General features: G+C 39.4%; 1 protein-coding gene across 2 annotated transcripts in view; it reads right to left on the bottom strand.

Annotated features, from left to right (window-relative positions):
• NELL2 (neural EGFL like 2) overlaps positions 1-12,298 on the bottom strand; it is a 114,467-nt gene that overhangs the window by 43,646 nt on the left and 58,523 nt on the right. For both annotated transcript variants that reach the window (XM_033161656.1, XM_033161655.1), the window contains exons 12-13: positions 12,030-12,158; positions 5,990-6,115 (exon numbers count right to left, since the gene is read on the bottom strand). In XM_033161656.1, the coding sequence (XP_033017547.1) occupies positions 5,990-6,115; positions 12,030-12,158 (255 nt within the window). The remainder of the gene's footprint in view (positions 1-5,989; positions 6,116-12,029; positions 12,159-12,298) is intronic.

The raw sequence follows: 12,298 nt of genomic DNA, 5'->3' as shown, positions 1-12,298 counted from the left end.
GTTTTAATAAATAAATAAATCCCAAATTAATTTTCCTGAAATTAATTCTTCTCAGTCCAGGTATTATCTTTTATTTAATATGACATTTCAACAAAATCACCGGCCGAAACAATAAGCAATGTTTTATTAATAAACATACACATTTATTAAGCGATGAATAGCATGAATAAAAATACATATCTAAGAGGAAAGTCGTTTTTCCAAGGAATCAATCCAATTAATTTGAGATCTACCTATCTATACAATGTCAGATGCTCTTAGCATTTATCTTCATTACTAAGCTGTGTGAGATTTTCTAAAAACCCTGAAGATCAAAGGGGGGAAAGCATGTTGCAGCTGGTAGGTTCATTGCTCAGTAGACTGAAACAGAGCAAATGACACAATTACCTGCTGTAATTACTGTTACTGACAATATATTTTCCCCTGGTGATCACTTTATGGGACTTTGCTTCTTATCTTGTCAGTGCAATCCTAACCTCAACGTGCTTGTAATATTGTTATGCGGATACTGATTTCCTGAAATCCCATTAATTAAAGACCAATACTGATGAAAGCTGTGTAAATTCACTGCTTTTTAAACAAACAAATTCCTATCATTTTAACATCAATTTGCTAGCTAATTAGCTATCATCTGTTTTAATCTGACATGTCATTGGGGTTATGAACACAAACAATACAAAGACTTTGCATGTGAATGAATGGTAAAGACAAAAAAAAGCTGAACAAATGTTTATGTATAAGAAAAAATTCTGTTTAAATATGATCTCATCATTGAGGTCAAACTATTGTTTATTGTCTCATCATGCTTTCTTAGCTTAGCGCTACTGAATTCAGACAAAATTCTATATATTTATACCAGGAATGGAGAATCTCTGGCCTTCAGATATTGTTGGACTACAAGTCCCATCATTCCTGACTATTGGCCATGCTGGCTAAGGCTGATGTGAGTTAGAAACTAACAGAACCTGGAATGTTCAAAGTACTTTATATGGAATCCACACATGCACAAAAAAATATTCAAAACAAATTTATCCTCAGAGAGCCAGTGTGTTGTGGGGGTTACAGTTTTTAACTAGGGCTTGAGAGGCCAGGGTTCAAATCCACCCCCCCAGCAATGAAGTTTGCTGGATGACTTTTGGCCAGTCACATACCTTCCAACATCCCTCTGATCAATTGAGACACTCATAGTTTTTTGGTCCTGAGCTCTCATGGAGCCAACTGATTTGTGCCAGAGCATAAGACCAAAAACAAGTGTCTTTTGGTCCAGTGCTCTGGTGCAAACCAGCCGACTCGTGCCAGAGCACTGGACCAAAAAAAACCCCAGGACATTGCAGGATGTCCCACTCAAAGTGGGATGGTTGAGGGGTATGCAGTTACTGATTTTCTCAGGCTTGCATATGTAAGGATAAAAGGATGGGTGTGCAAACCCTGTACTCCACCTTGAGCTCCCTGGAAGAAAGGCAGGATGTAAGGTATAGTAAGTAAATAAATGGCCACTGATTTTATCTGCCTACAGCTCCACTGGGTTTCTCCTGCCTTCACAGCCCTAGACAGCAGCCCCAGAGCAATATCTATTCCAATTTTGTGCTATCCCTCAACTCAGTCCAGATGGACCTCCATTATACCTTCCTATTTTCTGATGATAGTGTCAGATTTTACGTTTTATGTGTTACAATACATTTCTACCCAAAAGGGTATCTGGGGGGATCTATGGAGCATCCTACAGCTTAAGTAGATCAAAGTGACTTATTTTTGTTGCATAAATGTCCAAAAGCCCATCTGTTGTGATAGCTAGGAAGTACAAACTTCAGCAGCTCCACTAGTGTGGATATGTAGTCCCAGTCTTGCCACTATCCTGCCTTACATGTAAACAGTAAAGGTAAAGGTAAAGGGACCCCTGACCTATTTATCTACTTGCATTTTGACGTGCTTTTGAACTGCTAGGTTGGCAAGAGCTGGGACCGAGCAACGGGAGCTCACACCATCGCGAGGATTCGAACCGCCGACCTTCTGATCGACAAGTCCTAGGCTCTGTGGTTTAACCCACAGCACCACCCGCGTCCTCATGTAAACAGTAGGGACACCCAAATGGGCTGATGATGATCAACAGGAATGTGATCATTGAATTATAATGCTTGAGGTGACACACACATCCCATTTTTAAATGAACATGAAACCATAATGAAATTAGTAAAGGGGTTTATAGCAGCAGAATGTGAAGCAGCATTTGAAGTGGCAGATAAGCACATTTGCCAGAAACTCAGAATAAATTACCAGACAACTAGTGATCTTTGTTGGCATTTAAAATAGACATTAAGAGATGTCAAAGATAATGAGGCCATATTGTTTAAACGCTGCATTGTTTAACATTAACTGTATGCGCAAACACACTCAATACGGGTTTGAAGAGCCACTTTGCAATTTTATTCTAAAGGACAAAAAAAACCCACTTCTAACAAATGAAAGCAGGCTGTGTATCAATATCTTAACCAAAGAACTGAAGAACTTTTTATACTTATGTGATGTGTGTATGCAGCCCCACAACCTCCCATATAAAACAAACTGATTCTAAGAATGCAGGTGGCTGCTGAGTGAAAGTACTCATTCGAAAACATGGCTGACACCAACCACAAGTACAGCAGTTTGTGCCAAAGGCTCTTTTTCCACACACACACACACACACACACACACACACACGTAAATTGTGAGAATTACCATTTTTAAAGAATCCATTCAACAGTTACTAATCTAAACAGTGTCTCAGTCCTGTATTTTAAAAGTGTATCATTGCACTGGCCAAAATGGATTATTCTTGCCCTTTCCATTCCTGTTCTCCACAATTTATGCAAGTGCCTACATGGAAAATCTGCTTTTTAAAAAAATTGCCTGCTTTGCTCAAAGCTCTACTCTCCCACTTATTATTATTATTATTATTATTAATCTCACTGAGGGACAGCTGGTTTCTACAGCTCTCACCTCCCCTATTGTGTGCAGATTTATAGGGTGTTCCTTCATTTGGCAAGTACCAGAGAGAAGCCCTTAGAGACCTAAACTTGCATTAAAGCTGGCTGTGGCATTGAACAAGACGGCATCTGGGTTCCAGAACAGCTTGATTAATAGGTATGGGGGCAAAGAGAGCAGGTGTGTTAACAAGACAAAGAAAGAAACAGGTCCCATTATAATTGGATGCTATAAACAGCTGCTCCCAGCTGCATTTGGGCTTGGGAAGAAAAAAAATGAAATTAGGAAAAACTGGTTATAAAAAAAAAAGGTTTGGGTTTCATTAAAAAAATGGAAGTATGAAAAACCATCTTCTCTGCTTCCCATTAATAATGCTACTAGATTTAACAAAGATTGCATGTTCAGGATTTCACAAGTATAGCATGCTGACTTTTGCAGCTTTTCTGGAAACCTTGTAGCATAGCAACAAGCTTGGGACCAAACTACCCTGTTTCTCCTAAAATAAGACATAGCCATAAAATAAGCCATAGCAGGATTTCTATGCATTTGCGAAATATAAGCCGTTCCCCAAAAATAAGCCATACCCCGAAAATAAGCCATAGTGACTTATTATTTCCCATTAAAACAGCCTGGAGAGGCGTGGCTATGCAGCGTACCGCTGTGACACAGTTAAAATAAGACATTCCCTGAAAATAAGCCATACTGTGTTTTGTTGAGCGAAAAAAAATATAAGACGGTGTCTTATTTTAGGAGAAACACGGTACAAGGCCACCTCTGCCACTGTTCCTGTTCTCAACTATGAAGAACTGTGCATCTGGTTTGACATCATTCACTTTAATATGTTGATGAGGAAGAAGTATATTTATATAACATTTTTGCAAATGCCACTTTGATGCATTCTACAAAACGTAAGGTCAAAGGCATTCACTACAGTGGTACCTCAGGTTACATACACTTCCGGTTACAGACGCTTCAGGTTACAGACTCTGTTAACCCAGAAATAGTACCTCAGGTTAAGAACTTTGCTTCAGGATGAGAACAGAAATCGTGCGGAGGTGGTGCGGCAGCAGCGGGAGGCCCCATTAGCTAAAGTGGTACCTCAGGTTAAGAACAGTTTCAGGTTAAGAACGGACCTCCAGAACAAAATAAGTTCTTAACCCGGGGTACCACTGTGCTCTCAAATGGAACTGCTCTTCCTTTTCAGTAATCATTGTAAACACGGATCGTGGTTGTATTTGTAAATGCTCTCAGTCGTCATTAAGCAAATTGCAGCATAATAGCTGCTTAAAAACTTCTCTTATAATTTAATCTCTTCACAGCCATAACAGTTTTATTGTTGTGCTACCAAGATTTATAGTTTATATGAAAATAACTTGCAGTTCGTAACCAAATTTATATTTCATTTTGAGTTAAGGAACTTCTAATGAGTTCCAACAAACTAACATTTCAAGTGTTGTATTATTTTCATCTCAAGTCACTTATTCAATTCAGCTTATAATTGCTTCTAGGCAGCTTAAAGGAAACAAGTATAGGGTTCAATTTATTGATGGTTTGTGAAACCAGTAAATGAGTTATATATATTATTAGCTATCCACAGATCAAGCAGCATATGATTGTGATATCACTGAAACATATAGCTATGCAACTAAAAGCAAGTATGCAAATAATTTACTAATTGATCTCAGGATCTGTACAACTGTAGTCTATATGGAACACCACTGTGCCCCTCAGGACAGACTTATAAAGGACTCAGAATGGTGGTATGTAATGATGACATCATCACACATGCATGATATACAATCTGGTATAATCCAGATAAAGCTATAGTATGTGCATATACTAGGGCTGTGCACTGGATTTGTTACATCCCATACTAAATCAGGGAGGGTGGGATCCAGGCTGAAGCCTGGAGTTATCTGGAAACAGCCCTGGATCACCCCCCATCTGGTTGCCTGGAGAAACATGAGGCTGTCAAAAGGTGGGCTATCAGTGAGAAAAAGGAGAGGAAGACAGATTCCGTGTATTCTCTCACTGGGAAAGCAGACCCAAAGCAGGATTGAATCATCTGCTCGCCAGTTAGTGAGTGGAGTACTCAATCATGCTGGTTGCAGGAATCTGCATTGCCAGCATGTTTCCACAGAGAATGTGCTGGGGAGGCAGCGCACAGCAGGATTGACCCCTCCTACTTCCAGTGTGGTCAGGGGAAGAGGAATGAGATGCAGTGTTTCCTTCTCTCTCCCCCCCCCCCAATTAAAAACCTAATTAAACATTTGCCCTGCCACCAAGTTGATTTGGGGCTAGATTCACGATAGCTGTCGCTTAGGAAACTTTTTAAATGTACTAACTTTCTTGCTTCCTTTACAGTGCAGTCCTAACCCCCACTGGGTGGGTTTAGGATAAACTGGAACAGACCCTCCACTAAGCTGCGCTCTGTAGAGGACTGTACTGCACCCAACAAGGAAGGAAGCTACCACCAGCCTACCTAGGCTCCCTTGCACCCTTCACAAGGAGCTGCATTGGCATCCTCTGTCCCTTGCTCCCTTGTCAGAGGAGCCTACATGTATTGCCCAGCCACCCAGAGCAGTGGAGGAATGAGCTTGAGAAGCACACAAACAGGCAGATGGGTTCATAGCCACTCCGAGCCAGAGTTAAGAGGCACAATTTTTTTCACTCACCTGGGCAGGGGCCAACCTAGCCAACCCCTAGGTACACCCCTGGCTACCGGTTGTTCTCCTCAAAACAGGGTGTCTTGGGGCAAAGCAGGCACTGGTGACTTTGAATCTATTGGATCTAAAGCAGTTTGGGCTTTTCAGCTGTGCCAGCCTGGGGGTGTTGCAGCAAAACAAGAACACGAAAGAGTTCCCACCTTCTGATGTGGCCAGGCCAAACAGCAGGATTTGTGATGTGGCGGCCATGACACCGCCGCTTCCCATTCAGGAAATAAAAGTGCTGTTATCCATAAGCAAAGTAGCGTTTTCAAAACATTGGAAATATGGAGACTTTTCACTGACTAACTTCTGTCTCTTACCTGTACATGAGTAATCATCAATCCTGATGTAACCTGTTTTGCAGATGCACATGAATGATCCTGGTGTGTTTACACACATGGTATTTTCCCGACAGTAATGCCTTCCTTCAGCACATTCATCAGCATCTGTGGACAGAGAAACGAGGCCAATTGAGCAAGCACTGCTGGGGTTTCCTTTTGTTTACACAGGCTAGAAAGCAGCTTGCACACTGGAGCATTTGCCTGTGCCTTTTACAGTACATTACTCATAGGATCAGTTTGCAACAACCCAAATCACCAGTTGTGATGCATTGATTCATAGATGAATCTATGAATAAAGCAGCCGGCTTTACCTTTCGCAAAAGCTTCAAAAAATTGTTTTATAATTACGAATATATGAGAGGAAAACATATCTAAACGCCTTCAGCTATGACTGACAGTAATAACAATGACATTTAATACAACTATTTTTATATTTATTGCTGTTTTAGTGTCATTTACATATAGGTATCTATGCACACACATTAGATTGGTAGACTTTAAAAAGTTTAATTGGCAGATTCATCAAGCAAAGCATCAGTTGATTAATCTGGAAGAAACAGAAATGAAAATTAAGCACATATTTACATGTTGAAACTATTGTATAATTTCAAATACCGGTAGAAGATAAAAACTAAAGCATCAAAGATGGTCTTCTAACACTACTTCATACTTCATAATGAAGAGTATTCATTAAGGCAAGAGCCATTAAATCTCATGTGGTTGCCCCCCTCCCTTAATACATACTCACTGTGGACTTTTGTTGTGTTCTACTCTTACAAGGGTTTCCTGTCTCAGGTTCTTATGCCAGGGGTTGGAACCTTATTCTGCCTAAGTGGCACATTCCGTGATGGGCAATCTTCTAGGGGTCACATGGTCTCCCAGGACCAGAAGAGGTATGAAGAGGGTGGAGCAGAGACAGATGCATCAACAGAATCTCAGATTGCCTTGGGAGAACCCAGAGGAGGAGGAGGCATAGGCAACTGTGGAAAGGCAGGGACCTTCAGTCCTCACAACTGCCTCAATGGGGCAAGACCTACCAGGAAGGGTTGCTGTGCTCACTAGGCCTGACCTCTTGAGCTGTTTGCTTCTTTGAATAAAGAGTTGTGACGCCATGTGAGTTATTACTGAGCTGCTCCTGTCACCTGCCCCTGACATCTACACATACACACACACCCCTCCATACTCCATCTCGGCAAGCAAGATACATTATCACAGTTCAAGGGCACATACTGGCTAGATAAAAGCATTCAAAGAAGATATGTAGCAGGACCAGGGAAAGTACAAAGCAGAAGAAGAAAACCTACTTTCTGAGTGATTTCATCCATTCACATGATATCAAGCATCCTTTCTGTTCTAGTGGCTGCAACACACAGGGCACTAATGGTTATTGTTCCCTGGGACAGTCTCTGATCACTTGAAGATACCTCAATATAAACGTAAACTGATACATATCTTGCTACTTCTTTCCTCATATCTTCAGCAGCTGACCTTTCCAAAATGCCAAGCTTTGAAGAAATACATGCTCAGTGAGACAGCCATGGTTATTTTGAACTGTGTCTATGTCCCAGGAGGCTGCTCACGTCTCAACTAGGTGTAGCATAGGAACACAGGGCTGGGATTTTGGAAACTGAACTCTGCTGTAGTGAATTGTGCACCAGCTTTCAGACTGTGCAGGCATCTACTAGAACCCTTGGCATCACCAACCATATCATGATGCAGGAATCTTTAAATCAATCGGGAATCACAAACTAATATTGAGTGTGAGCTCCTTAGAACTAACTGCCTTTTGTGAAGTAGTACAATTCCCCACCCAGCCTTTAAAATAAAATAAAATCCAGCCATCTATTTATTTCAGCTAGTAAATAAAACTTGACCTAATTTTGGAAGATATGGGTAGAAATTTACCACCGATTGAATGTCCTCATTAAATTTTAAAGGATAACTCTGCACAGCAGTCAAGTGAAAATGATGTTTATTCTGCCAGAAATATGTACTCAGAATCACCATAAACCTTTAAAAAGATGTCAGTAAAACAACCACACTGCCTCCCATTATAAAGGACAAATTTGTCAAGGCATACTGTACTACATAGAACAAATGGGGTTTGTGGAAATTATAGTTTAGCCATGCGCTGGCATGCCACGCCCTTCTATCAAGATAGAATAATTAATATACAGTGTTGGCATGCCACACTAATTAACCAAGATACCACACTTAATTAACCAAGCTACAGAGCCTTCAATTGGCACACCATATGGCTCTGTGGGCATTGTGGGCACCAAGTTGGGAAACACATGTTTAGGCAGAGCAGGAGAACAAAGGAATAGCTGGAAAAGTACTGGGGGATCATGAGGTGTTCAGTGGGAGGGGTGAGTAAGTGAGAGGAGAGCATGTACACAATGACGATGTCATGTGGGTGTAACCATAGGAGCAACTTCCATATTTGGTATTAGAAGGCACACCATACCTTATTTGGTACTTTGGAGTTCTCTCTGTATGTTAATGTTTAACCTAGCTGTGAGTTTTCAATAAAAGGAGCCCCCGAGAATGCCTCGTGGTGGCCTTCCCTTCACATCATCCTGTTCTTTTTTTTTAATTTAACTTTATTATAATTATTAAAATACAAATATATACAGATAAATACAGATGGAGAACAATAATGAAGAACAATAGCAACAACCAAACCCAAACGAGAAAAAAAACATATTCCATAACTTATGTAACTTATAAAAATTTGTAAAAGTTTTCCATTTAATGAAGAGGAAAGGGAAACAGGGTGGATTAAGAGAAAGAAAAGGGGGAAGAAATGTAGAAAAATATAAGAAAGGAAAAGGAAAGAAAGAGAGAGAGAGAAAAGAAAGACGTGAAGAGGGAGGGGGGAAGGAAAAAAAGGAGAGGGAAAGAGGAAAAAGAAAGCATACTTATTCTTCTAAATGTACTTCCACTGCTTATACAACGATTCATTTTCTAATTTCTACATCATTCCATCTGTCATTTTTAAACTATAAACATTCATTATATACAAAATTTCGGGTCTCTTCCGAACCTTCTCATATTTATTTAAACTTATTCTAAACATAACCAAAATCTCTCATTCACTCCTTGTTTACTCAAGTAATCATTGAGATATTTCCATTGATTTTTTATTATATTTTTTGGCTTATGTCTGATGGTATCCTGTTCATCGTGTCAGTTAATTTCCCACAATCAACAATATCTAATATTAGTTTTAATATCTAATATTTCGCTGTAACAGGGGTTTCAAACAGCATAGAGATTGCCTACCAGGGGTGACACCTCAGCCCCCTAGAGTTGCCGCACCTGATGCCTACTGAAATTAATGGCTCAACTCCCATACATTTTAGTGGAGTTTCTATCTATTTTATTTTTAATTAAGACATAACATTGTGAATATCTAAAACAAGCTACTGTAGCAACAGTTCTGAAAATGTCCCCCCACCCTCTTAGCACAAATTAAAAATTGGTTGATGGCAGTGTACGTAATGGGATTTAGATTCGCCTTATGACCTGTAGTATGAGAAAGCAAGAGATTGTGTTGGATTACAAATAGCTGTTTTAAAAATGGAATGGGCAAATTTATTCACAGCACCTAATTAGCCAGAGGCAGGTGAATACAGATGTTGCCTTAGAAGATATGACAGCTAACAGCAAGAAAAACAGAAGTGGGCATTTAATGTCAAGGAGCTCTCAACAAGGTAGTCAGAAGTAGGGATGCAGTAGAAATTTGCTTCATTATATATTTAAATGAACAGAAACATAGCTATCCTCTGACATTCACACTTCTCCAAATTTTGAAATGAAATACCGCAGCCAAAGAAATTGTACAAAAGTACATAGGTCAGGGGAAAGTTTCCACGAAAATGGTTAATTAGTGAAAATAACATACAAAAATGCACACTATTAGGAGAAATTGCTTTCAAAAATGTGTATAATATGGAATACACATAATATGTAAAATTGCATACTGAAATGTGTGTATTAGCAGAAATTTACATTAAAATACTGAACACAAAATACTGAACAGAAAGCAATGTGAAAATATTAACTTACTATACCAATTTAATTCTAAGAGCTCAATCATTGCCAACTAACAGTCTTGTGGACTTCAAATCATCCAGATTTACTGGGAGAAATTCCCCCTTAAATAAAGAAGACATGCTCCTATGCAAATATCCTTAGGATCATGTGTTGATTTTTGGTGATTTCGTGATGCAATCCTTTTTAAAAAGCCAACAAGGATTTCAAAACCATAAATTAATTATCAACTCTACAGGTGATACAAGTCTTGCTAGTGTTTTCATTGGCATGTTTGATTTACCTCTCATCTCTCAAATACTGCATCTTTAGAAAATGCTTCATCAGTGGAAAAATAGGTTTACCATTTGCCTTCATGGCTGGCATCAAACACGTTCCTTCTATTATTATTATTAACAATCTCAACAGCCACAAACAATTATAACTGCATAATATAGACCACACGCAGTGCAGCCCTATGTATCTCTACTCAGTAGTGAACTTCAGCTTTATAGTGCAGAAAGCATTTTTTTCAGTGACTACAACTGCAGCCTCTGCGTATGGGGAACCCTTTGGCAATCCAGATGTTGCAGAACAGCAGCTTCCATCAGTGCCAAGCCTGGCCAATGACCATGGATTAAGGGTGTTCCAGCAACATCGGGGGGGGGGGAGAGATTTTCTACAACTGCCATAAAAAAACCCCAACCTATTCCAGAATTGCAACGATAACAGCCAATAATTATTTTATTTGTCCTGAGAAGTAAAACCAATTATTTTGTTCATGCTTAGCTACATTTTAATACAGATATTGCAAATAAAGCTTTTCAAATGCAATTATTTCCCAGGTTCACCTGACAAAGTAATTGCTTACAGACTTGTAATTAATGGAGAAGGAAATATTTAGTTACATGCTGTTCTACTTCAGCATGCCCTGCCAGGAGGAAATGGTGGTGGGAAAGAAAGATAATGGATATCTCTCATAATTTCAATGCCTTGGCATTTTTCTATTTCAGAGTATCCAGGTGGCCAAACATAGCAATAATGTTTCTCCATATGGTAGCCAAGTATACAAGAGGTGGTTCGTACAAGCACCTACACATTCTCCATATTCAATACTTGCTGACTCACAGCTGAGCTCATTCCATCAAAAGGCATCAGGCAATAACCGGAAGAAGAAGAAGAAGAAGAAGAAGAAGAAGAAGAAGAAGAAGAAGAAGAGGAGGAGGAGGAGGAGTTTGGATTTGATATCCCGGTTTTTCACTACCCTAAGGAGTCTCAAAGCAGATAACATTCTCCTTTCCCTTCCTCTCCCACAACAAACACTCTGTGAGGTGAGTGGGGCTGAGAGACTTCAGAGAAGTGTGACTAGCCCAAGGTCACCCAGCAGCTGCATGTGGAGGAGTGGAGACGCGAACCCAGTTCACCAGATTACGAGTCTACCGCTCTTAACCACTACACCACACAGGCTCTAATGCCTTAGAATGCATGTCATCTGGCCTTGATCACAAACTGGCCTGGAACTTTGAAGAAATTGTAAAAGCACAAATGTGCTTTCCAGCACATCAGCACATCTATCTCCTGTTGCTTACTTTATACAACCTTTAAGGTAACATAAATATACCTGGGGGTTAATTAAGAGATGTAACAACTCAGGAGTTATATTAAAATGACACGTTATTTGAATTTTAGCTTATCTGAGTGAGATCTGAATGGAAAAAAGTACATACTATAGTAATATATTAATTTCCAAATCAAGAATTCAGTTGTATTAACATATTACTTTGACACAGATCAGATTATTTTTTTTAGGAAAGGGAGAACCTTAATTGGAGAGATAATTACTTCAGCTGATTAATATGCTTTAAATTAAATCCCCTGAATTTAATGAGCCCATCACTTTGACAAGTTGTGAATTAATACATACTTTTTGCAGTAATCCACACTAATTATTATACCTGAAACAGATTTATTTACAAAGATTTACCTTCACAGTATGCATTGTCCTCTCGGAGGGCTCGGAATCCATCCCGGCAGCTACAGACAGCCCTATCTTCAAGGTTCCTGCAGAAAGAATTCTCCAAGCACTTGTGTCCTTCAGAGCAAAAGTCATGGCCTAAAAGTAAGTAAAAATGATGCTTAGAAACTCTGAACAACTGAAGTATGCTATTCAGTTCCTTCTGAAGTCAGCAGCACAATTCCAACTAATTTTAACCTTTTAGAATTGAAGTTTAAGTAGTTTTACTGTTACATATA

Source organism: Lacerta agilis, chromosome 10, assembly GCF_009819535.1.
Source record: "Lacerta agilis isolate rLacAgi1 chromosome 10, rLacAgi1.pri, whole genome shotgun sequence".
NCBI lineage: Eukaryota > Metazoa > Chordata > Lepidosauria > Squamata > Lacertidae > Lacerta > Lacerta agilis.
This window is presented reverse-complemented; position numbering and strand designations above follow the sequence as displayed.